This window comes from Gopherus flavomarginatus, chromosome 9, assembly GCF_025201925.1.
Source record: "Gopherus flavomarginatus isolate rGopFla2 chromosome 9, rGopFla2.mat.asm, whole genome shotgun sequence".
Lineage (NCBI taxonomy): Eukaryota > Metazoa > Chordata > Testudines > Testudinidae > Gopherus > Gopherus flavomarginatus.
The window spans coordinates 33,990,989-34,017,166 of NC_066625.1; the positions used below are offsets into that span (position 1 = coordinate 33,990,989).

General features: G+C 41.4%; 1 protein-coding gene across 6 annotated transcripts in view; it reads right to left on the reverse strand.

Moving 5' to 3' along the window:
- Nucleotides 1-26,178, reverse strand: part of ADCY9 (adenylate cyclase 9) — a 191,149-nt gene that overhangs the window by 24,529 nt on the left and 140,442 nt on the right. For all 6 annotated transcript variants that reach the window (XM_050968073.1, XM_050968072.1, XM_050968071.1 and 3 more), the window contains 3 exons: nucleotides 14,025-14,184; nucleotides 10,475-10,623; nucleotides 4,089-4,130 (listed from right to left, as the gene is read on the reverse strand). In XM_050968073.1, coding sequence (XP_050824030.1) covers nucleotides 4,089-4,130; nucleotides 10,475-10,623; nucleotides 14,025-14,184 — 351 coding nt within the window. The remainder of the gene's footprint in view (nucleotides 1-4,088; nucleotides 4,131-10,474; nucleotides 10,624-14,024; nucleotides 14,185-26,178) is intronic.

Consider the following 26,178-nt stretch of genomic DNA (forward strand, 5'->3'; position numbering starts at 1 on the left):
TATCTTTATCTATCAAGTATAAGTGAAATGTTATAATTTCAAAAGTAAAATACTTTCATACTAGCATATTTTCTCTGGCTATTACCTTTGTTATTTTTAGGGTATAAGATTAATCACTAAAATGAAGTCATGCTTACCCTTGATTACACAAATAAGAATTACTTTTTTAATGCTTAACAGCCAGCTAGGTTTTCTAGTGCTCATGGATCGCTATCTGGAAGCAACTGGCAGTTTTGAGCTACAGAAGTGCCTGGCTAATTCCATGAACTAATAAGGAAGACCCAAGCTGAGGAAAATATTACGACATAATTTTTCATTGGTCACAATGCCTTTATATTTTCTGTTTTAAATTTATGTATAGTCTGTTGTAATAGCTCGTTTTATAGCTTTTCCAAGTTATAATTCCAGTTTAAAAATAAAGGTACATTTAATGACGCTATCTTTCTCACACACAGACACACACACGCAAATCCAGAATGCTCAAAAATCCCTGCAATATAGGACATAATAAATTAATCCTATATTAGAATTGGAAAGCACAACTACCATCCTCAGACCTCAGAAAAATGCCTACGTTATTAGAAATTATGACTGCATTCATGTAGAGAAGAACTAAACAATGTAATTTTCCTATAGTATATACTCCAAGGAAGAGCAGTGATCTTCAGAACACACTTCTGCCTGGAGCTACTATTTGACAATATGTTTACATAGTCACTAGTTAAATCAAAGAGAGTGTCATACTTTTAGAAAACCCAAGCCCAGAAGAAAATTTTCCACAATTACTAACTTCAGTGAAAGCAGTTGTTTTATTCAGCAACTTGCGATAAAATCATGAGAGTTGACCACAGTGAAATAGTGACAAGTAAACTGAATCTTTGAAATTTTCACTTTCTGAGGGGTCATTAATAACACAAGCTTTGTTTAAAAACAGGGGTTTATGCTGTCAAATGTGTTGAGTTTGGAGCTACTCTAAATTACAGCAGCTGGCTTTGGTGCCCATGGGACCACTTGCCACTTATGAAATGGCAGACTGCAGCTGTGCTCTACACTGCCTCCAACAAACCCTCTAAACTGGAGTTGGGGACAGTTGAGGTAGGAGCCAGCTAAGGACTCTCCATAAATTCTGGCCCCTATGTACTGCTGAGTGGCACAAAGCAGACAGGACAGAGGGAGAGAATCTGGCCCATAATCTGTGCATAGTACTTTTAAAAAAAAAAAAAAGAGAGAGGTTACCACTAGAAAAACAAATACTATAATTTATCTGCCACAATAACTCTCCATTTCCTAGAAAACCATATAAATAAGGGAGCATTTCACATATTAGCATCAACTTTGTTGATTTCCTTCTATGCATTTGTATAGTTAGTTTGCTTTCCTGGGTATTCACATAGCACCAACACAACTTATTGAATCGCTGTATGCTGCTGTGCACCCAAAGTCAGGGACGCTCGGGAGGGGCAAGTGGGGTAATTTGCCCCAGGCCCTGGGCCCCGCAGAGGCCCCCACAAGAATGATCTGGCCCCGCCTCCACCTTTCCCTATCCCCCGGTGCCTCAGCACGCCACGTTCAGGAGCAGCCCTGGACAGAGCTAAAGCAGCGTGGCTCCAGCAGGCCCTGAGCTCCTCCTTGCTCAGAGCCGCATGGTAAAGGGGCGGGGCTGCGAGCTCCAGTCCTGCAGGAGCCATGCCGCTGCAGCGCTGTCCAAGGGCCAGAGCAGCTCCTAGACTTGGCGCGCTGAGGCTCAGAGAGGGGAGAGGCGGTAGTGACTCAGGAGCAGCCCTGGACAGAGCTAAAGCAGCGTGGCTCGGGCGGGGCCTGAGCTCCTCCCTGCTCAGAGCCGTGTGGTGAGGGGGCGGGGCTGAGAGCTCCGGGCCGACCAGCGGGAGCTGAGGCCCTGCTGGAGCCATGCCGCTGCAGCACTTGTCCAGGGCTGCTTCTATTCATGGCGCGCTGAGGCTCTGGGAGAGGGGGGAGGCAGGGGTAAGCAGCATGGCAGGGGGCTGGGGGGATTGGATAAGGGGCAAGGAGTCCCGTGGACAATCAAGGGACAGGGAGGGGGCAGAGGTTCTGGGGGGTGGTGGTGGTCAGGGGATAGGGAACGGTGGGGGGGGGGGGTTGGATCATGGGCATTCCGGGGGTCTGTCAGGACTTGGCTGGGGGGGGTGTATAGGGGTCGGGGCAGTCAGGGGACAGGGAACAGAGGGGATTGGTGGGAGTGGGGTTCTGGTGTGGTGGTTAGGGAAGGGATCTCAGGGCGGCGGTGAGGGGACAAGGAGTAGGATGGGTTGAGGATTCTGAGGGGGACAGTCGGAGGGCAGGAAGTGGATGGGGGATGGACAGGGGGCAGGGCCAGGCTGTTTGAGGAGGCACAGCCTTCCCTATCTTAAAGCTCATTCAGCAGTTTGAGGCTTGCAGACAGCTATTTAACACAAAGAGCCAAGCTGTTAGCTTTTCCATGGGGGAGGGATCACATGATTAGAGCAATATCCAACACCACCTACCTCCTTCCCGATCCTACCAAGGGAGACCCCCCCTCCCCTGCATTCCTCTAGGCTCTAGAGGGGTTAATTCAGTGGTTCTCAAACTTTTGTACTAGTGACCCCTTTCGCAGAGCAAACCTCTGACTGTGACCTCCCCTTATAAATTAAAAACACTTCTAAAATATATTTAACACTATTATAAATGCTGGAGGCGAAGCAGGGTTTGAGGTGGAGGCTGACAGCTCGTGACCCCAGTAATAACCTTGTGACCCCCTGAGGGGTCCTGACCCCCAGTTTGAGAACCCCTGGGTTACTTTAATTTTAGCACCCTGTGTCCATTCACATGCATGCGCTGTTTTGAGCATTTCAGTTTTCACAACATAGGCTCATCCCAGATTCTGGAACAAGCTCAAATGCTCAGTTCGTGGAGTATGTACATAAGCTATGCTAAAGACAAACCCACAGTAACCATCTCCAGTTTGTGAGGGACCCCATGGAGCTAGTCTCTAGGAAACAGATACATTCATGGAGGTTAAGTTCATTAATGGCTATTAGCCGGGATGGGTAAGGAATGGTGTCTCTAGCCTCTGTCTGTCAGAGGTTGGAGATGGATGGCAGGAGAGAGATCACATGATCATTACCTGTTAGGTTCACTCCCTCTGGGGCACTTGGCATGGCCACTGTTGGTAGACAGGATACTGGGCTGGATGGACCTTTGGTCTGACCCAGTATGGCCATTCTTATGTTCTAAGCTAAATGAACCCAAAGTTATGGAGACAGATATGAGTCAAGGAAGCCAGCAGAGTATCAGAAACCTGGAAAAATCTCTGACTGGATGGGCTCCAGCACTTGGTCACAAGCTGAGGTGTTTCAAAAGTTTTGGATTTTTTTAAGCAGAATTTTTTTATTGTTTATTTAAACAAACACAGCAAGCAGCAAATATTTGGCCACACACTTCTGAAACCCCAAACCATGTTCAGCAGACTAATTTCAGCTTTTCAATTAAAAAAAACACAACAAATTTTGAAGGAAAGCAGACACTGTCTGTGATTTTTTTCTGCTTTTTAAAAAACCCTAGTTTTCGATCCAAAAAAAGTTTTGACGGAAAATATTTGTCCAACCCTTTTAATGAGCTTTAGTGCCTTTTAGCACTAGCTGATGCTGAGAACCAGTGATACCTTGGAAAGGTGACTTGAAAAGAAATTCTCTCAAAACTGGGTTTGTGCCGAGATGTGGAAGGTTTTTAAACGTTTATTTTTCCCAGGGCTGCCGGGGGGGTGGGGGGAGGGAGAGAAGTGGAGCAATTTGCCTCAGGCCCCACAGGGGCCCCCATGAGAATATAGTGTTCTATAGTATTGCAACTTTTTTTTTTAATGGCAGGGGCCCCTGAAATTGCTTTGCCCCAGGCCCCCTGAATACTCTGGGTGGCCCTGCCCAAAGTTTGTATTTTTACATATTTGACTGAAAACACATTTTCACACGAACATTTTAAAGCTATACTTTATCTAGTTTACACAACTTTTTGTAAAAGATAATGTTGAAAAAAAGGAATGAAACGAGGTTTTACATAACATTGTAGAGATGGGCACTGTATGTAAAGCTTACCTAAAGTTCTGTCTTGAATCTAGGTGGGAAGTTTCAATGGAGCTGAAATATAAAGGTATCAAAACATTAGAAAGAAAACAAGACCATTACGCAAAGCAACCTGACAATACTTCAGATTAGTTCAATTGAACTTTTTTGTTTGTAAGGGACGATGATCAGTAATCTGTTTTGCACCTGATTCCAGACAAACTTTTCTTGAATGCGACTTAAGGCTACGTCTACACTGCGAAGCTGTCGACAAAACTTTTGTCTTTCACGGGTACTTAAAAAAGTCCCCCTGCAAAAGACAAAAGTTTTGCCAATGCAAGTGGCAGTGTGAACGTGGCTTTGTTGGCAGAAGCACTCTCCTGCCGACAAACCTAACGTTGCTCGTGGGACTGAAAGTATTTTGTCAGCAAAAGTGCTGACAAAGTACCAACAAAGAGCATTTACGCATGCTGACATTTAGCGACAAGGCTGCGTCGACACAGTCTTATCGCTAAAAGCTGCGTGATGTAGACAAGCCCTCAGCAATAACTTTTGCTTGGGAGTGGCAGAAGCATAGAGACAATGATCCAGGTTTCTCCAGCTAAAAGTAACTGGAGGTAATGTAGTCAAGGCAATGGCTGGAAAAAGCCATTTTCAGGTCAGTTCCGACCCCCATACTTAGCTGGAGATACATGGAGGAGTGTGTTAAGAACACTGAAAGTCAATTATTTCCCAGTTTCATTGGATTAACTCTGTAAAAAGTGACAAAAGAGGAAAAACAGCCTCTTTATGAAGATGCCATTACAGAAGAACAACTCAGAGAGACTTTGAATTTACTTGCATTCCAGGCTCTTCTATCAGCAATTAATATAAAGAACAGCCAGGCACACAGTGCTCAGTTACATGTGCCAAGAACAACTACCACCAGCAAGTTACTGTTTAAAAAAATGTGCAAGAATGGGTCTGTCTGTAGTGTATGAAGAATTGCCAATACTGTGGTGATAAAGCATGATTAAAATGACAGATATTGCAAGAAAACTAGCTATTACTAAGGTTTTCAAATGAAAACTCTTGAGGGCTGTGATTTAGTCTTCATGTTCTGCTTTTCACTGTTGCTTCTATTCATTGTTTTGCTAGATCCAGGATTGTATAGGGGTGTGTATTATTTTGGATATGAATTTATCTTTATAAAATAAAGTGACAAAATGTTCTGCAGTTACTGTACTTTGTCCATTAATGGTCACTGCTTTACAAAACACAGGACAAAATATATTATAATTGGGCTTGATTGTGCCTTGCAGGCATAGGCCTGTGCTGGAGGGAGCTTGGAGATGACCCACGCAACGGAAACTCCAGAGACATGGTGTTTCCTGAACACACCCTAACACACCAAGGGAATCTGTCACGGACACCCTCGCCCCACTCCCTGAAGAGGGTGAAATGTAAGTTGACTGTGTTGGCTGATATGTGGGTGAGGATGTCGCTCCAGTCTTTTCGAATGGCTAGTAACATGAGCCTTGTGCAATCCATGCACTCAGCTGAGGTGTATGAGGAGCAGGGTACAATCTGACCAGCTATTTGCAACTGGAATTTTCTCTAGAAGTCTACAGATAATGAATTATACATAAAATCCAGTTTCTTACCTTTAAATGTTTTTCCTGTGGCAAAATGCCACGGGTATAGACAAATGGGGTGTGACCTGACACAGTAATCAGCCAGGAAATGTCAATCAGAATGAAACATTTTCCACCCCGGCTAAGAAACTTCTTTTGCTTTTTGCAGGCACACTCTCCAGTGCGATGACATTTAGAGTTATGAGCAAATTAGATTATCCTACCCTGTGTCCCTAACACTAACTTCTCAGCCAAAGTCAAAGCCCAGGTGGGCCTTAAGCTAGGGTGTCTGTAGGATTGCCACTGTACTACAGACAAAAGTTAACAGGTAAGAAATTTGATCTTCTCATGGAGAGAGTGCCACTGGCAGAGACAGATGGGTTGCAGCATCCCCAGCTGCCGGGATGGAAGAAACCAATAGCTGGACTAAAGAAAGAACAAGAGTGAGATGAGGTCGAAGGTGAAAGGAGAAGGAACCAGAAATTAGTAACTGGATTGTTTCCATTAAGGCTGTCAGGAAACTAAACACCTGGGTAATGAGGAGGTGGTCAAAGGGACAGTACTTGAGGAAAGTGTGTACCAATCCTAGGTAACACCATGGCACAGTTCATCCATGGATATATGCCCTGTTTCTGCTCAGGAATGGGAAACAATTGATCATTCTAATCTAAGGAGAGCACAAGAAGTCTGTCACTGAACAGGTGCACTGCAGAGCTCGATCCATCCAGAGACTGTAAAACTAGAGGATTTTTGTCCTTTATTGGGACGTTGGAACAGGATGACTAGGTAACGGAATTTCTTTCTAGGCTGCACCAGAGTATTAGAAATTCATCTGTGCCTTGATGTGAAGACAGAAACTTGGATGAGAGATCTTGTTAATGAGGAAAGCTACAACTCAGGCAAGAAGCTGGGACAGGAGCAAAGAACTATTTTTCCCTCATAAAAAAAAACCAGTTAGGGCAAATTACAGGAAAGGGACACTAACATCCCCACACAATGAACTGAGGTAATGGCTTCTTAAAAACCATTTTCCAGGAGAGGATGTGAAAGGAAATGAAGTTCAACCACCACACCTGGAGTGACAAAAAGTGATAAGCTGCTGAAATCCAAGAAAACGGCATCAGTTGTGATGATACCGATGGCAGATCATGAAGGAGCGTTTGACTGATCCATCCACTAGCTACTGAGACTTGAAGAAGTGTTTCCAGATTCTCCCATGCTACCTGGAGGGCTTTCAGCAGAAACTGTTGAAAAGTCCTGTAATAAAACTATACGCAAGGAACCACATTTTAGCACATTATCCACATTCCACTCAGTGACTTGCAGAATGAGAGAAAGAGAAGATGACTGCTTAATGCTGTCTTGATGGTTGACTCTAGTTCTAAGTTCTTTCCAAAGGGGGCAGACTTTTCCTCCCATAGCATTGATGTCCCCTTCTGAGCAAACGAGGAGATTTTCTTTTGTTTACTAGACCCAGATTTAAGAACCTCAGCAGAGAGGTGGAGAATGCCTTAGATGCTTCTTGAGGAAATTTGCTTTGATGAGCGTGCTGCCTGGCCATCAGCTTCCTGCACTGTGTGGTGCAGTAAGTCTCTGAAAAGGAGGTAAAATATTGGCCTCCAGTGGGAGGTAGAACGGTCTCAAGTTATAGGCCACTACAGAGTTACACATTAGGACAAGAGAGCCAAAGTTCATGGTAAGAAGTAGGGCTGTAAGCGATTAAAAAAAATTAATCACCATTTATCACGCTGTTAATAATAGAATACTATTTATTTAAATATTTTTGGATGTTTTCTACATTTTCAAATTCTGTATTGTTTTGTTTTTAATTACAATACAGAATACAAAGTGGACAGTGCTCACTTTATATTTATTTTTATTACAAATATTTGCACTGTAAAAAAGAAATAGTATTTTTCAATTCACCTAATACAAGTATTGTAGTGCAATCTCTTTATCGTGACAGTTGAACTTACAAGTGTAGAACTATGTACAAAAAAAGCCTGCATTTATATAAAACAATATAAAACTTTACAGCCTACAAGTCGACTTAGTCCTACTTCTTGTTCAGCCAATCAACAGACAAACAATTTTGTTTACATTTATGGGAGATAATGCTGCCTGCTTCTTGTTTACAATGTCACCTGAAAGTGAGAACAGGCGTTCTCGTGGCACTGTTGTAGCCGGTGTTGTGAGATATTTACATGCCAGATGCGCTAAAGATTCGTATGTCCCTTGAGACTTCAACCACCATTCCAGAGGACATGTGTTTATGCTGATGACGGGTTCTGCTTAGTAACGATCCAAAGCAGTGCAGACCAACACATGTTCATTTTCATCATCTGATTCAGATGCCACCAGCACAAGGTTGATTTTCTTTTTTGGTGGTTCGGGTTCTGTAGTTTTCATATCAAAGTCTTGCTCTTTTAAGATTTCTGAAAGCATACTCTCCACACCTTGTCCCTCTCAGATTTTGGAAGGCACTTCTGATTCTTAAACCTTGGGTGGAATGCTGTAGCTGTCTTAAAAATTTCACATTGGTATCTTCTTTGTATTTTATCAAATTTGCAGTGAAAGTGTTCTTAAAATGAACATGTGCTGGGTCATCATCCGAGACTGCTATAACATGAAATATATGGCAGAATGTGGGTAAAACAGAGCAGGAGACATACAATTCTCCACCAAGGAGTTCAGTCGCAAATTTAATTAACGTGTTGTTTTTTTTAAACAATCATCATCAGCATGGAAGCATGTCCTCTGGAACGATTGCCGAAGCATGAAGAGGCATATGAATCTTTAGCGTATCTGGCATGTAAATATCTTGCGACGCCAGCTACAGCAGTGCCATGCAAATGCCTGTTCTCACTTTCAGGTGACACTGTAATTAAGAAGTGGGCAGCAGTATCTCCTGTAAGCGTAAAAAAACTTGTTTCTCTTAGCAATTGGCTGAACAAGAAGTAGGACTGAGTGGACTTGTAGGCTCTAAAGTTTTACACTGTTTTGTTTTTGAGTGCAGTTATGTACCAAAAAACCCTACATTTGTAAGTTGCGGTTTCATTATAAAGAGATTGCACTCCAGTACTTGTATGAGGTGAACTGAAAAATACTATTTTTGTTTATCATTTTTACATGCAAATATTTGTAATAAAAATAATATAAAGTGAGCACTATACACTTTGTATTTTGTGTTGTAATTGAAATCAATGGATTTGAAAATGTAGAAAAAATACAGAAATATTTAATACATTTCAATTGGTATTCTATTGCTTAACAGTGTGATTAATCATTATCAATTTTTTGAGTTAATTGTGTGAGTTAACTGCGATTAATTGACAGCCCTAGTAAGAAGCTTTGTAAGCTGCTGAGAATGTACAGTTTTAACAGTGTGGATGGCTGATGGGAAGGACACTCTCCTAACTAACTGCCTTGCAAGAAACAATCTCCTCATTAGGAGGTGACTGCGCAACATGGGAAATAATTAAAAGCTTGAATTGTATGGGAGACAATATAATCCCATTCTTCAAGTAGTTATACAAGATCCTGGGATTCTGTGATGAGGGAGAAACAGAGGGAAGAGGTCATGAAGGGTCCTGCTAAAGACAGGAATTTCCACCACTCCCCAAGGACAAGCTGCAGAGTCAGATACAGGGATTGCTCATCACTGAAATCCAAAAATAAATCCTTGGACAGAATTCAAGAGGACAAAAAGAACCTGCGCATGTCTTGGAAGTTTCTTCGGAGAGTGGAGCGTTCTAAACAGGAGGGAGAAGAGAATCTGTGAAGAGCTGTCTGATAATGGATCACTTGCAAGGGTGGGGTACTTTCAAACAGATTAAAGGAAAGGGATTCTAGTATTTGAGACTGATCTTCCTAGAAATCATGCAGATGTCCTCCCAGATGGATCTGTAAGATGGCAATGATGGAGAAATCCATGGAGGCAGCCTGAAACATGGCAAAACCGTCTGGATTCAGACCTGCTCCCATTAGGAACTGATGGCGGTGAACACAAGCGATTCTTATATAAGTGCGGTGGAGCACACAAGCAACCTAGTCCCATGATGGAGGGCTCATGATTTCCATAGTAGTTAAGACAAAGTCTGACTTTTTTGACAGTTTTCTTCCATTTCTCTTACTCTTTCTCCATTTTGAGTAACGGCTAGGGCAGTGTTTCCCAAACCTGGGACACTGCTTGTGTAGGGAAATCTCCTGGCAGGCTAGGTCGGTTTGTTTACCTGCCGCATCCACAGGTTCGGCCGATCACAGCTCCCACTGGCCACGGTTCACTGCTCCAGGCCAATGGGAGCTCCTGGAAGCGGCGGCCAGTACGTCCATCAGCCCACGCCGCTTCCAGCAGTTCCCATTGGCCTGGAGCATCGAACCACAGCCAGTGGGAGCCACGATCATCCGAACCTGCGGACGCGGCAGGTAAACAAACCGGCCCAGCCTGCCAGGGGCTTTCCCTACACAAGCGGCATCACAAGTCTGGGAAACACTGAGCTAGGGCAAGGAAAAAATAAGCCAAGATGGCTGATCAGCCAGAGACATGAGCGGCTTCTTGAAGCAAGGCAGGAAACAAACTGCAAAACCCACCTACAGGGACTAGAGGAAGGGGCAGAACCATATGCAGATATGCTTCATTCAAACTGGCACCTCTCTATCTGACCAACAGAGAACAGGACCCAACCCATCTGTCTGTACCGCTCTCCACAGGAATGAACATTTCCTGTTTTGGGACTGAACTAGTTAATCCTGAGGCAAAATGAAGCTCATGATACCTTGCCTACAGTGATAACATGCAATACTCACCTATCTGGACATAAAGAGATGTAGAGCAAGATAAGGAGCACCACTCCTACAATAGTGGCCAGTGATGATCTCATCCAGGAGCTCAGCTGGCAGAAGTTACAGTACTGGACAATGGTGATGAGAATCGCACAACACATAAACATGGTATACTGCAATGAACAGAAAGAATGACAAGTTAGCCTTTTCTTTTCCATTAGAGCCCCTACACAAATAGATGCCAATTTAAATAAAGGCATTCAATGATCTGAATGGTAAGAACACAATTTCTACTTAAATAAAAATGATCCATACATTAAATAACCAAGTATATTGTCTTTTCAATTAACTTTGATACCTTTGTATGAATTTCAGTAAACAGCATTACAAGTCTAGAAAAGTTCTTGCTTCCAATAAGCAAGGAAGTGTCTACCACAGATAATGTATCACAATTATAATTAGCTGGAGTTCTGAGTTTTACTTTTTTACAATTCCATCTTCAGCTCACCTTTGTAAAGTACTAAGTTCCTCCTATTCAAGCCATTGAGTCTGAGCATTCATAGATACCATCATATACTCAGTTATGCTCCTAAGGCTTCTCATTAAATCACACCTGTGTTTTAAACTGGATACCAAATTATACTTCTGGGTTGAAAACATAACATGTGTTGAGCCCCAGAAACTCTTGTCAAACTGTCTGGCCCTAATAATATATTTTGCAGGACATTATTATTCTGCTAAGTGTTGAACTCAACATGGATAATTATTCCTTTGAGGAACAAAAGTGGGCAGAAATTTAACATAATGTTAATTGATGCTCTGTGAAACTGGTATTTGTGCCAAGCTGAAGGGGTAGTTCTCCATCTTTCCTTTCTGTTCCAGGTCTCAAATCCAAGAATCTCAGAAAACCTCTCTTTTCATGTCTTTACTAGATAGGTAAATTGAAGTGCAAAGCACATGCTTTCTGAGACATATCTTAATTTCCCCAGAATGCAATATTGCAATAGTCAAATGCTAAAATCCGGCTTACTTAAGGTACTAAGTAGGGCTGTGTTAAGAAAATCATTGAAGATCCAGTGTTAAAATAGAGAACTCCACAAAATTGTACTGCAGGTCTTATTCTCCTTAGCATTAACTATGCTGCTCTTTATGATTTCTGGTGGCCATAATCTCTTCCATTGTGAGTGGAGTGGGACACCACTGCTTTGCTTTACAAGTTGAAAATTTGGAATGCTTTATTATGTTTTCAGGGGCACAACAACAGCTGAACAAAATAGCAAGGCCACATTGCAATTACAAAACAGTTTATCCACAACAGGCAAACTAGTAAAACTTACATAACTTACTTACATTTTTTTAAACCATGATCACAGTTTTTCCATGTTTTAATAACTAAGAAATAGCTAAGCTGAATTTTAAAAAAACCTCCGCACATAACTTGGTTTAAATTGATTTTTTCCCCCATTTCAGGTCTCGTGAAGTGGCAGGGCACTGGTTCTGACTTCAAGTGAAGCCCCAACATGAAGCCAGCCTCTAGAGGGTCAGTAAGTGTTGTGTTTTACTATGTAAGCATGGCTTTGGAAAGTTTTTTTTTTAAATTATTATTATTTTACATCCGGGGAGGATATATAATGCTATGAATAAAAAAAACTTTGCAAAACCATGTCATAGTAAAATATGGCACTTACCTGACCCTCTACAGACTGGTTCCCTTTTCCCAGAGCTCCATGATTGTAGCAACATCACCAAGCACAGGGCCAGCTGGAACATCTCTTGGTGAGTGAATCAACAGCCCAATAACTCTGGGGGATCTGAAACAGGAAAAAAAGGGGTAGTGCATGAACAGTTGTGTAATGAATCCCGTTCTTACTTGCTACTACTTGGGGCATTCAGCACATACGACCTGAAACTGAGAGAGGCTGAGCACCCACAAATTCCACTGTTAAAGTTAATGTATTTTTAAAATATGTAGGAGGTGCTCAAGTACTCTAGGGAATGGGCCTATGTAAGACAAACAGAAGTCAAAAAGGGTTGAAGGGGCTCAGCACCTTTCAGGTTCAGCTCCTGTATTGCTTGGGTTCTGTCACCCTATATAGGACAGGTTGTTCTCCAGCAGTCAAAAGTGTAATTCTAGGTGTCTTCAGTTCCCCTGCCTGAATTGCAGACTTTGAGTTCCTGAAAAACTCTGTTCAAGTTATTAATTCTGTCAGTTCCCCAGGACTATCCACACAAAGTTACCCAGAGTTTCCTATAATTCTTGACAGGGCCTGCTTCTTGCACCATCCTGAAACTCTGCAAGTAGAACCACCCTTTATTTCAGGGTTTCGTTGTCTCAGCTTAACGTTGATCATCACTCCTAGACTGTCCACTGCAGCGCAAACCACCTCCACTGCCTGTCTCACCAATCTTCCTGTAGTCCCACAAAAGTGACTGGGATGTGATACCAGTCCCTGCTTTCCAGTCCCCCAACCTTGAGGACTGGTGACAGCCTGTTGCTGCTCCCTGAACACAGCCAGTTGCCTCTGCATAATTCAGGAAGAATGGTTGGTACCATCTGATCCTCTGTTCTCTGGAATATCAGTTCCATAGTTCCACTCAGTTCCAGGGGTACTAGTCTGCTCTCATACGACTCCTAACACCAACTGTGTGATCTTCCAATCTATACACAGTCTGCTGTGCCTCACTCCCTAACACAGTCTAGAACTGGCACAGTTCTCCACCTTCCCAGGGTTTCAGGCAGGCCATTGTCCCTCAGCATCACCCAACTGTCCCTTAGGCCATCTCCAGAGCAGACTGACTGCTCCTCTTCCCTCCAAGTAACAGGCCCCTTCCCAGAGAGAGAGAATTCATTATATTCTCTTTCCTATCTCTCCTCTTCTCTAACTAACTTTCTATCTCCTCTTTTAAATCCATCCCCTCCCCAGGTGCAAACAGTGAGACTACCAACCCTCTCAGATGCATTTAACTCTTTTTGGTGCTGTTGTGGGTGTCACACCCCATTACAGGCCCACAGTTCTACAACTGGTTCAATGAGGAAAAATTTCACCTTTAAATTAAAGAAAATATCGCTTTAATATGCTGGAAACTTCACCAAATTACATAGACAAAAAGAGCTACAGGGCCATTTAGAAAAGGACGAATCATTTTTGTGTTGCTGAAAATACTCCACCTATTTTGACAGTGTGCAAACACAGCACTGCTGTTGATATGACAGATAGACACAATCCACTGCGAATACCATTACTGCTGCTGAACTTCAGCAATGAGCCATGCAAGTCCTTAGGGATATTCAGCATCTCATTGGATAAAGAGGAATTCCCGCTCAGAAATCATCCTTTAATATAATGAAAAATTCCTAAAATGTGTTCAAATTTATTTACATTAAATTCTGCCTAAAGATAAAGCTTGTAAAAAAACTGATAGCAATTCCATCTTACAGAATCAGCCCTATCCTCTTGAGAGATATAGATCACATGGATGAAGGGAATGGGGAAGGGGAGAAGACAAGGAGGGAGGCAATCTACTCTTTAAATCTAAGAGAAACTTAGACAGGATACATTGTCCTATAACTTACATGTATGTTGGTTTCAAAGTCAGAGGTGAAATGTGAAAAAACTGCAAGAGCCGGGAGGGAAACTAGGATTGCACCGATGAAATGTCGAGGCAGCCAGCCAGCAATCACCTCCAGCAGGCGCTTAGTACAAATCATCACCTCCTCCAGAAAGAATGCCATTCTGGAACAAATGAAAGCACAAACCAAGATTTTTTTTCTCCCAATGCATCACTTAACATATCTGATTTACCTATAATAATATGGTCACTCCAATTGCTATAGTTAATGTTGCATAACTAATCAGTGCATAATTTCATGCTATCACTTGCTTATAACTTCCTGAAACAATCAGTGTTCAGTAAAAGATGAAAGATAAACCATTTTTTAAAAAAAGCTTGAAGAAAATCTCTTCTATCACTTGGAAGATATGAGAGAGTGGGAAAAAACCACACATTTTTCCCTGTTTAAAAAAAAATTGGGCTGTTTTTTGAAGTAAATGCTTTTGTAACTCAGACAAGTTGTTTAAAATAACTTTAAGAACATTGGAAAAGTGGGAATATGCATGAACAGTAAACAACTTTGTTAATCAGTTGGCTTCAGACTTAAAGACATTTTGGGTAGATGCTTTTCTAGCATTTTAAAGTCTTCTGAACTAGCTCTCCCAATGCCAGACAGCATGACAGAAGCTGCCCTCTGAAATCAACAGAAGTTCTCCTAAGATATCAGGCTCAGTAACTTCTTAATAACAAGGAATGGGAGGAGAGTGTGGGCTCATGACTGACTGGATCAGCAAGACCTCAGTGCATAAAAAGAAGTCATGCTGAGAACTTTGGGAGGCCAGTTGGCAGCTCACATGCTCCTTCAGCAGTCCATTTGTACTTGTTATAGCAAACACCAGTGTAGCTGGCACTGCACAAAACACTCTTTGGGAAGAAACAGTCCTTGCCTCAGTTGCTCACAAACTAAAGACCCAATCCTCTTACATGCTGAGTGAACCATATGGGGAAGCGGAATGCAGTCTAAGGCAGGGGTTCTCAACCTTTTTCTTTCTGAGGCCCCCTTGCAAGACGCTACAAAACCTCCATGGACCTCTGTGCCACAATAACTGGTTTTCTGCACATAAAAGCCAGTGCTGGTGTGAGGGGGTAGCAAGCCGGGTTTTTGCCTAGGGTCCCATGCCACAGGGACCCCCACAATGTTACACTGCTCAGGCTTTGGCTTCAGCCCCAGATGGCGGGGGTCGGGGTCCTGGGCCCCAATGAGTATAATCCTGGCCCTGCTTGGCAGCCCCCAGGAATCCTGTTTGCGGTCCCCAAGGGGCCCCGGACCTCTGGTTGAGAACCACTGGTCTAGGGAAAAGTGAAATTTATTCCCATGTAGCACGAGACTCCTATTACTGAAGAATGTAATTGAAAAAAAAAATCCAAGATAGTTCCCAGGGGTAGGGGGGAGGGAGGAAATGTAGTTAACACGGGAGCTAAAGTTGCACAAAACTATCAATTATTTAAGGAAACAAACCTAAAGAAATATAACTTTAAAAAACCACAAATATTAGCTAGTCTGGACAATCACAGTTCATATTCAGTTTAAAATTAAATAGAAAATGAGAAAGTAACATAATGAAGTTATGGTCATCCAAACTACCTAAAATTTGGACGTGTATCATGCTGCCCAAAGAGCAAATGAAAATGAGGAGACAGTCCTTTCCACACCAGACACAACTTCACAGGATCAGTGATTCTGAAAACTGAAGTGATCTAACTGGACTACCTCATTCTTGCTGATCCACTAATTGTACATTACTAAAGCATTCAAACCAAAGTGAGTCCGTCTTTATATTGCTATATCAAACTACTCCTCCATTCTTTAAGACCATGCTGAATTACTGGAGAGAGAGAGAGAGAGAGAGAGAGACTTTTACAGCTTATCACCAAGAGACACCATATTTGGGACAATGGCTTGGGAAAATGTCCCAAAAGTATATCGAATTTTAACTTTTACAAAGTTTCATGCTGTGAGACTAAGCATAGACTCATAGTTAGTATACCTGGGACTATTCACATTTTAGAGCCTGAACAAAAATTAGGTAACCAAATCACTGGGGCAGAGGTTCACATTTAAGTATCACAGAAGTATATGTAGAGTATCAAAGCCACATACTCTTGAATTCCTTGACTCTACTGGCGAACGGTGCAAATAAAATAGATTTAGGATCCACTGAAACAGGATGAATAGTCCTTTTCAAAACTTTCTTTATAAACATGTTTTCATCTTAAATACCAGATGTGATGGACATGCAGAGTGGGAGGCTGGCAGAGAACAAAGGCAGAGCTAAAGTTCTTTGTGGGACTCTAACACTGTGTTTCCATACTTTCTAAGAAGGTTTTGTTTGTTTGTCAGTGTAACTTTAATTTTGAATTTCCGGAGTAAACTTTTGTGGTTCTTTTGAGAAAACTACAATATCCTTTTAACGTGTTGAGATTTTCTTTTTTTTAACTTCAGCTTAATAAAGCTTTTGTTCATCTGGGAATGCATACAGAACTACAGAGAGAGAGAGTGAGTTATGGGTAGCAAAACGATGAGGAGGGAGACATTTGTAATATTCCAATGCCTCACAGGAGGGAGCTAATAGGCTTTTTCAACTCCAATGGAAACTGGATTTTCCAGTTTAGATTAACCGTTTTTTATCTAAGAAAAAAATAACCACAAAATCTTACTTTATATAAAGTAAAGAAAAATACTTTCCAACAAAGAGTCTGACGATAGAAAAAATATACAAGGCAAAATAAAACAAAATACTCAAGCTATATATAGCATTAGCTCAGCTTTGCTCCCCTGGAGTTAATGGTAAACTCCCAATGATTTCAATGGAAGCAGGTTTAGGCTAATGCTGAGTACTTTTGAAAATCCCACCCTAAATTTACCTCTCTGAAAGTGAAATTCACTTCCCTACATAAAGTATGAATATTAAATATTTATGTGGGTGGAATATGGAGAGGTGGGAGCAATGATATCCATCGCCCAACATGGGTTGCCTAGACCTGTCCCACCTTCCCAGCTGCTTCTCCAGCCAGCGTGTTACAATAAAACATAAGAACACAAGAATGGACACACTGAGTCAAGCCAATGGTCTATCTACCCCTGTATCCTGTTGTCTGACAGCGACCAATGCCAGATGCTTCAGGGGGAATGAACGGACAGGGTAATTATTGAGTGATCCATTCCCTTTCATCCACTCTGAGCTTCTGTCAGTTAGAGCTTAGGACAACCAGAGCAAAGGGTTGTGTCCCCGATCCTCTTGGCTAATAGCCATTGATGCATCTCTCCTCCATGAACTTCTTTAATTCTTTTTTGAAAACTGTTATACTTTTGACCTTCACAACAACCCCTAGCAATGAGTTCCACAGGTTGACTCTGCACTGTGTGAAAAAGTACTTCCTTTGTTTGTTTCAAACCGGCTGCCTATTGATTTAATTGGGTGATCCCTGCTTATTGTGTTATATGAAGGGGTAAATAACACTTCCTTATGCACTTTTTTCACACCATTCATAATTTTACAGAGCTCTATCATTAGTGCCCTACCAACTTCACAGCTAAACGCATGAAGGACTGTGAAATCTGGTCTTTTATGTGCTTTAATCCTATACTATATAGACTGCACAGGGGAGACTAGTGTTTCTCAAATTGGAGGTCCTGACCCAAAAGGTAGTTGTAGGGGGGTCCACAAGGTTATTTTCAGAGTGGTAGCAGTATTAGTCTGTATCAGCAAAAAGAATGAGGAATACTTGGGGCACCTTAGAGACTAACAAATTTATTTGAGCATAAACTTTAGTGGGCTAAAACTAAAACCTACTTTATCAGATGCATGCAGTGGAAGATACAGTAGGAAAATATATATATATACACAGAGAAAATGAAAAAAATGTAATGAGGATAATTAATTAAGGTGAGTTATTATCAGCAGAAGAAAAAAACCCCAAACTTTTGTAGTGATAATCAGGATGGCCCAGTTCCAACCATTGACAAGGTGTGAGTAACAGTAGGGGGGGGAAATTAGCATGGGAAAACAGTTTTACTTTGTGTATTTGTGTATTTTCGGCGGTTGTGATACTCTCACCCTTATTTCTGCACTGCTTCCAGAGTTGGGTGCCTGGAGAGCAGCAACTGCTGGCCAGGTGCCCAGCTCTGAAGGCAGCACCTTGCCAGCAGCAGCGCAGAAGGGTGGCAATATCGTACCATGCCACCCTTACTTCTGCACTGCTGCCTTCAAAGCGAGGTGGCCAGAGAGTGGTGGCTGCTGACTAAGGTTCCAGCTCTGCCTTCAGAGATGGGCTCCCAGCCAGTATCTGCCGTTCTCCAGCTGCCCAGCTCTGAAGTCAGCGCCACCATCAGCAACAGCACAGAAGTAAGGGTAGCAGTACTGCAAGCCCCCCCTACAATAACCTTGCGACCCCCCACAGCTCCTTTTTGGGTCAGGACTCCTACAATTACAATACTGTGAAATTTCAGATTTAAGTAGCTGAAATGATGAAATTCACAATTTAAAAAATCGTATGACCATGAAATTGACCAAAGTGGACCGTGAATTTAGTAGGGCCCTATCTATAATATCAACTCCTCAGTCGTGTCTTTTAAAAATCTCTCCTCATGTGGAAGCTGTTCCATACCTGATTAATTTTTGTTGCCCTTCTCTGTACTTTTCCCAATTTTAAAGTGTCTTTTTTGAGATGGGGTGACTGGAACTGCATGCAGTATTCAAGGTGTGGGCATACCATGGATTTATATAGTGGAATTATGATATATTCTGTCTTCTTATCTATTCCTTTCCTAATGGTTACTAAAAATCGGTTAGCTTTTTTTCCCACTGCTGCTGGACGTTGAGCAGATATTTTCAGAGAACTATCCACAGTGACTCCTAGATCTCTTTCTTGAGTGGTAACAGCTAATTTACACCCCATCATTTTACATATCTAATTGGGAATATGTTTTCCAATGGGGATTAGTTTGCATTTATCAACATTGAATTTCATAAGACATTTTGTTGCCCAGTAACCTTGTTTTGTGAGATCCCTTTATCATTCTTCACAGTCTGCTTTGGACTTAACTATCTTGAATAATTTTTTATTGTCTGCAGATTTTGCCACCTCACTGTTTACCCCTTTTTCCAGATCATTTATGACTACGCTGAACAGCATTGATCCCAAAACAGATCCCTGGGGGACACAGCTATTTAACTTTCTCCGTTCTAAAAACTGACCATTTATTCCTACCCTTTGTCTCCTGTCCTTTAACCAGTTACTGATCCATGAGAGGACTGTCCCTCTTATCCCATGACTGCTTACTTTGCTTAAGAACCTTTGGTGATGGACCTTGTCAGAGGCTTTCTGAAATCCAAGTACACAATATTCACTGCATTACCCTTGTCCATGTTTGTTGACCCCTCAAAGAGGCATGATTTCTCTTTATAAAAGCCATGTTGAGTCTTCCCAATTAAATAATGTGTTCATTTAGGTATCTTGTGATTCATCCAATTTGTTTTGTACTTAGGTTTACTAATTGCCATTATATTAGCTATCCTCCCTCCTACCAGCTATCCTACCTGGTACAGAAGCTAATTTATGTGATAGGTTACGTATCACAGTTAATAGATCATATTTCATATATGAGTTCCTTCAGAACTCTTGGACAAATACCATCCGGTCCTGGTGACTTATTATTGTTTAATCTATCAATCTGTTCCAAAACCTCCTCTGCGGACACCTCAATCTGGGACAGTTCCTCAGATTTGTCATCTAAAAAGAAAAGTTCAAGTGTGGGAATCTCCCTCACATCCTTTGCAGTGAAGATTGATGCAAAAAATTCATTTAGCTTCTCTGCCATGGCCTTTTCTTCGAGTGCTCTTGTAGCACCTCGATCATCTAGTGATCCCACTGATTGTTTGGCAGGTTTCCTACTTCTGATATACTTTAAAAGTTTTTGATGTTAGTTTTTGTGTCTTTTGCTAGTTGCTCTTCAAATTCTTTTTTGGCATGCCAGAGTTTCTGCTCCTTTCTATTTTCCTCAAGAGGATTTAATTTTCAATTTTTAAAGGATGCCTTTTTGCCACTAATCACTTCTTTTACTCTGTGTACACATGGTGATATTTTTTTGATCCTCTAAATTGTTTTGGTTTTTTTTTTAATTTGGGGAATATTCAGTTTGAACCTCTATTATGTGTTTTTAAATACACCTCTACCCCGATATAATGCTGTCCTCGTGAGCCAAAAAATCTTACCATGTTATAGGTGAAACCGCGTTACATGAAACTTGCTTTGATCCAGTGGAGTGCGCAGCCCCGCCCACCCGGAGCACTGCTTTACCGTGTTATATCCAAATTCGTGTTATATCGGGTAGCGTTATATCAAGGTAGAGGTGTAGTTTTAATGCAGCTTGCAGACATTTCACTCTAGTGACTGTACCTTTAAATTCTGTTTAGCTTCCTTACTTTTGCGTAGTTCCCCTTTCTGAAGTTAAATGCTACTGTGCTGGACTTCTTTGGTGTTTTCCCTCCCACAAGGATGTTACAATTAATTACATTATGGTCATTATTACTGAGCGGCTCAGCTATATTCACCTCTTAGACAAGACTCTATGCTCCATTTAGCACTAAATCAAGAATTGCCTCTCATCCCTTGTGGGTTCCACGACTAGCTGCTCCAAGAAGCATTCATTAATGGTGTCTAGAAACTTTATCTCAGCATCCTGTCCTGAGGTGACATGTACCCAGTCAATATGGGAATAGTTGAAATCCCTCATTATTATTGAGATTTATATTCTCTAATCCAAGGGTAGGCAACCTATGGCACGGGTGCCAAAGGTGGCACGCAAGCTAATTTTCAGTGGCACTCACACTGCCTGGGTCCTGGCCACTGGTCCAGGGGGCTCTGCATTTTATTTAATTTTAAACGAAGGTTCTTAAACATTTTAAAAACCTTATTTACTTTACATACAACAAAAGTTTAGTTATATATTATAGACTTAAGGAAAGAGACCTTCTAAGAATGTTAAAATGTTTTACCGGCACACAAAACCTTAAATAAGAGTGAATGAATGAAGAGTCGACACACCACTTCTGAAAGTTTGCTGACCCCTGCTCTAATCTTTCTCTCTTTCTAATAATTTTACAATCAACTTCCTGGTCAGGTAGTTGGTAGTACAGTCCTACTATTATACTCTTATTATTAAAGCAGGGAATTTCTAGCTATAGAGATTCTATAGTACATTTTGATTCATTTCAGATTTTAACTATATTTGACTCTCTGTTTTCTTCCACATATAGTCCCACTCCCCCACCAGCATGACCTACTCTGTCATTCCTATATATTTTGTATTCTGGTATTACCATGTCCCATTGATTATCATCGTTCCACCAAGTTACTGTGATGCCTATAATACCAGGGATGCAAGTTCTCCCATCTTAGTATTTAGACTTCTAGCATTTGTATACAAGAATTCATAAAATTTGCCACTTTTTTGTTGTCTGTCAGTTGCATGGGACAGTAGGGCCACTGGATGTCTATAAATGCAGATCTGCAACTCTTTTCCAGCCTATCTCCAAAGTGACCTATCATCACACAGGCTGGCACAGAGGCCAGTCCTGTGGCACGCAGTGTATGCAAAAACACCTTTGTTTAGCAGGTTAGCCAGTTGATTCTGGACAAAAAACCAAAAAGAAACAAATCCCCCCAATCCCAACCTACATACATACCCCATGCAGGACTAGGTGATGCAGAGAGCCTTGCGCTGGACAGCCCACTACGGTCAGATTTTACCCTAGCTAGTCTTCTGGCAAGCATTATGATAAATCTATCAGCAAATCTGATCAGCTGATCCCATGATGATCCTTTATTTAAGCAAAGTATTTGAAAAAGCCACCATGACTTCCAGAACAATGCAAAATTCTACATTTGACAATAATTTTTACATCTTCACACTGATCCTTTGGCATAGGATTTATCACAATTGTACTGTTCCACATTTTGGTATCAAAGCTAATTTTATTCAACTCTATTTTTCACAGTTCAGTAGCTGCCAAGAAATTGTGCTGTGCTAGATGCAGCACCTCCCTTCAAGCGGTAAAAGGAAGCATTGCATTGAATCCAGACTTCAGTGGGAGATGCAGTAAATTAATGGCTGTGGGGGCAGTATCAAAAAAAGGTTATTAGGAGTAAGCAGAGCTCCTGGGGTGATCAGCAAAGCAAGGTACATTGGGGAGGTTAGAAAATATAGGAATAAAGTGAGAATTGCTAAAAGTCCAGCTGAATTCATTCTTGTCAAAGAAATTAAAATAAATAATAAAGAGGTTTTTTAGTTATATAAATAAAAAGAGAATAAGGCAGTATGAGGGTTGGGCTGCTATGCAGTGGATGGGAAGGAGATTAAAGGTAATCCAGCTATGGCCCAAAAACTAGATGAACAGTTTGCCTCCATTTTCAGCCATCATGATAATAAAGAACACGTGCATGAAGGCAGTATGGCTGATGGAAATGAGCGTCTAGAAATGGAAAGTACCACTTCTGAGGTGGAAGAAAAACTTAAGTCCTTAATGTGCTCTAATCAGGGGGACTGGGTTACTTCCACCCCAGAATATTGAAAGAACTGACATATACAATTGCTAATCCAGTAGCAAGGATTTTTATCTATTCAGCAGTAGTACCATATGGCTAGACAATTGAGAACATCATACTTATATTTTAAAAAGTGGGGCAAAAGGGATCCAGGCAATTATATACTTGTAAATTTGACCTCAGTAGTATGCAAGATTTTATAACAAATTGTGAAAGAAAGAATAATTAAATTAACAGAGAAGATTACCAAAGGTAGATCATGCCAGTCTAACCTGATTTCCTTCTTTGAGAGAATAACTGATTTTTTAGCTATGGGAAATATGGCAAGATTTCAGCAGAGCATTTGACACTGTGCCAAGAATGATGAATTTCAGCTGGAACAGGTCAGAGAAGAGCTACAAGCATGATCAGGGGAATGGAGGGCCTATCTTATGGGAGGGAACTGGAAGAGCTTGGCTTGTTTACCCTATTAAAAAAAAAGGTGCAGAGGGGATATGATTGCTCTCTGTAAATAAATTAGAGGGATAAATACCAGGGAGGTAAACAGCTATTTAAGCTTAAAGACACTTTACTAAAAGAACAAATGGATACAAACTGGCCATGAACAGATTCAGGCTGGAAACTAGAAGGTTTCCAACCACCAGAGGAGCCAAGTTTTAGAACAGCCTTCCAATAGGAGTTGTGATTGTACGGCAGGGTTGCTTGTGATGGTAGGGGCAGGGCTCAGCAGTTCTGGGCCTCACTTCTGGTGTATGTCCTGTATACTTAAACTTCATAATTCAGGGTTTTCAACTTGCCACTGGTAGGGGTCAACAAGGGATTCCCACCTACTCCATGTATTCTGGGAGGTTTTTTGTTTTTTTTTAAATCTCCTTCCTCTGAAGGATCAGGAGATGGCCACAGCTAGAGATGGGACATTGCGAGGTGCGGTATGGGGCGTGAGCCAAGGATCTGAGGTGGCACCAAGAATTCTCTCTCTCAGGTGCTTAGCTGGCTGATTCTTGCACATATGCTCAGGGTCTAACTGATCACTACATGTGGGGGTGGGAAGGAATTTTCTCTTGGGTCAGACTAGCAGTAACCTGAGGTTTTTTTTGTTTTTGTGCCTTCTGTAGCGTGTGGGTGCCAGGATTATCTGGGTCTAATCTCAATCATTTCCCTGCTGTTGCAGGGGCCTTGGGAACTGGTGCACCTCAGTCCCTCCTATTCTCAGCCAGTGGCATATAATATTCCAGTCTCCCATGGGCTGTAATTCTTTAGTCTCATTTCAGTGTTGAGTACCTGTATGGACTTAAATTCTATGACTCCTGCTTTTGGCCTTGACCCTCTAAATTGAACTTGGACCACATCCCCTGCAACCCAGGCCCTGGATTTGACCCATACCCCATAGCTGGGATCATGACCAAAGTAACAAAATCAAGGATGTATGTAAATAAGGCAGAGTTAATCCATAATTACTTTTTGCATCTGTGTACTGCACAAGTCATAATGCAAATAGAGCAGGCTCATCATCTCTAGAGAAAACGTTTTGCTTATAGCCAATTCAAATAAGTAGAATATTTTTTTAAAAATCCACTGTATTGGCTATATTATCTTGACACAGTTAAGTGCATGATCAATACATCTTGCTTTATTACTGAGGTAAGATGAAGGAGGTGATTCTGGCAGCAGATGGCCAAAACACAGCACTTTGTAGAGCTAACCAACCAATAGACATTTTTCTGCTTCTTTCTGCTAACGTTGCATGTGTTGTCACTTTTTAACACTAAAATATGTATATAGCTTAAAAGCTTCATTCCCACAAAAGCCCAAACCGAAAAAACCCAGAAACTCTCCCTCCTCACAAGTCTGATTTTCACGCACCCCCAATTTACACTGACTTAAGTGGGGGTTGAGGTGCTCCATAGCTCATTGCTTCTGGAAACTCCAGTTAATAAGGATGTCACAGATATAGCATTCTCTTCAGCAAGCTCATTCATATTGAGCTTTAACTCAGAACAAGAATAGGTTGCCAAAAATATCTAGATAATGAAAGCTGCTGTATTTACACCTAGGCATAAAGGGCTGAATTCTATGAACAGTATTCTTGTTCAAATATTTCCACAGCCCCTAAGGAAAGTGACTACAACTTCACTTGTATGCAAGCATTGTTTGAAGTGAAACTTCATGCTTACAAAGCTGTAGCTACTCCACGCCCATTTTCTAAGATGCATGCATTACATTTTATGAAATAAAATACCAGACTCCAAGTTTCATTACACTACACAGGGAGGCTAAAGCAGCCAGATTTCAAAGAGAGGGGAGGACATTCTTTGTATTACTGAAGATGACACTTCCTGTCCACTTATAAATAGAGGTTTCATACCAAGAAGTATCTATTTATTTATTTAATTCTTATAGCACCAATTTCCATGGTAATTACATGTTTCACTTACAGAGATTCAAACAAGTTATTATTGGACAGGACTATAATAAATGTCTAACTTAAAAAAGAGTACTTGTTGTAGGGGTTTCCTTTCCCTTTCACATGATGCTCCCTTGGCATGAATATTCCAGTAAGTCTTGAAAGTATTACGATACAATCGCATTTGCTCCAACCCCTCAAACAGAGACAAACATCTACAAGATCTCTATCAAGCATTCTTACAACTACAATACTCACCTGCTGAAGTGAAGAAACAGATTGACAGTCAGAAGAGTACCCAGAAGTCACCTACTACAGGACAGGCCCAACCAAGAAAGTAACAGAATGACACTAGCTGTCACCTTCAGCCCCCAACTAAAACCTCTCCAACGCATCATCAAGGATCTACAGCCTATCCTGAAAGACAATCCATCACTCTCAAAGATCTTAGGAGACAGGCCAGTCCTTGCTTACAAACAGCCTCCCAACCTGAAGCAAATACTCACCAGGAATCACACAACAAAAAAATAACCCAGGAAGCTATCCTTGCAACAAAGCCTGTTGCCAAATCTGTCAACAAATCTATTCAGGGGACACCATCATAGGACATAATCACATCAGCCACGCTATCAGAGGCAGGTTCACCTGCACATCTACCAATGTGATATATGCCATCATGTGCCAGCAATGCCCCTCTGTCATGCACCTTGGCCAAACCGAACAGTCTTTACATAAAAGAATAAATGGACACAAATCAGACATCAATAATTATAACATTAAAATATCAGTTGGAGAACACTTCAATCTCTCTGGTCACTTGATTACAGACCTAAAAGTTGCAATATTACAACAAAAAAACTTCAAAAACAGACTCCAATGCGAGACTGCTGAATTGGAATTAATTTGCAAATTGGATACCATTAAATTAGGCTTGAACAAAGACTGGGAGTCGATGGATCATTACACAAAGTAAAACTATTTCCCCATGTTTATTTCCGCCCCCCACGGTTCCTCACATCTTGTCAACTACTGGAAATCGGCCATTTTGATTACCACTACAAAAAGTGTTTTTTTTTCCTCTCCTGCTGGTAATAGCTCACCTTAACTGATTGCTCTCATTATAGTGTGTATGGTAACACCCATTGTTTCATGTTCTCTCTGTGTG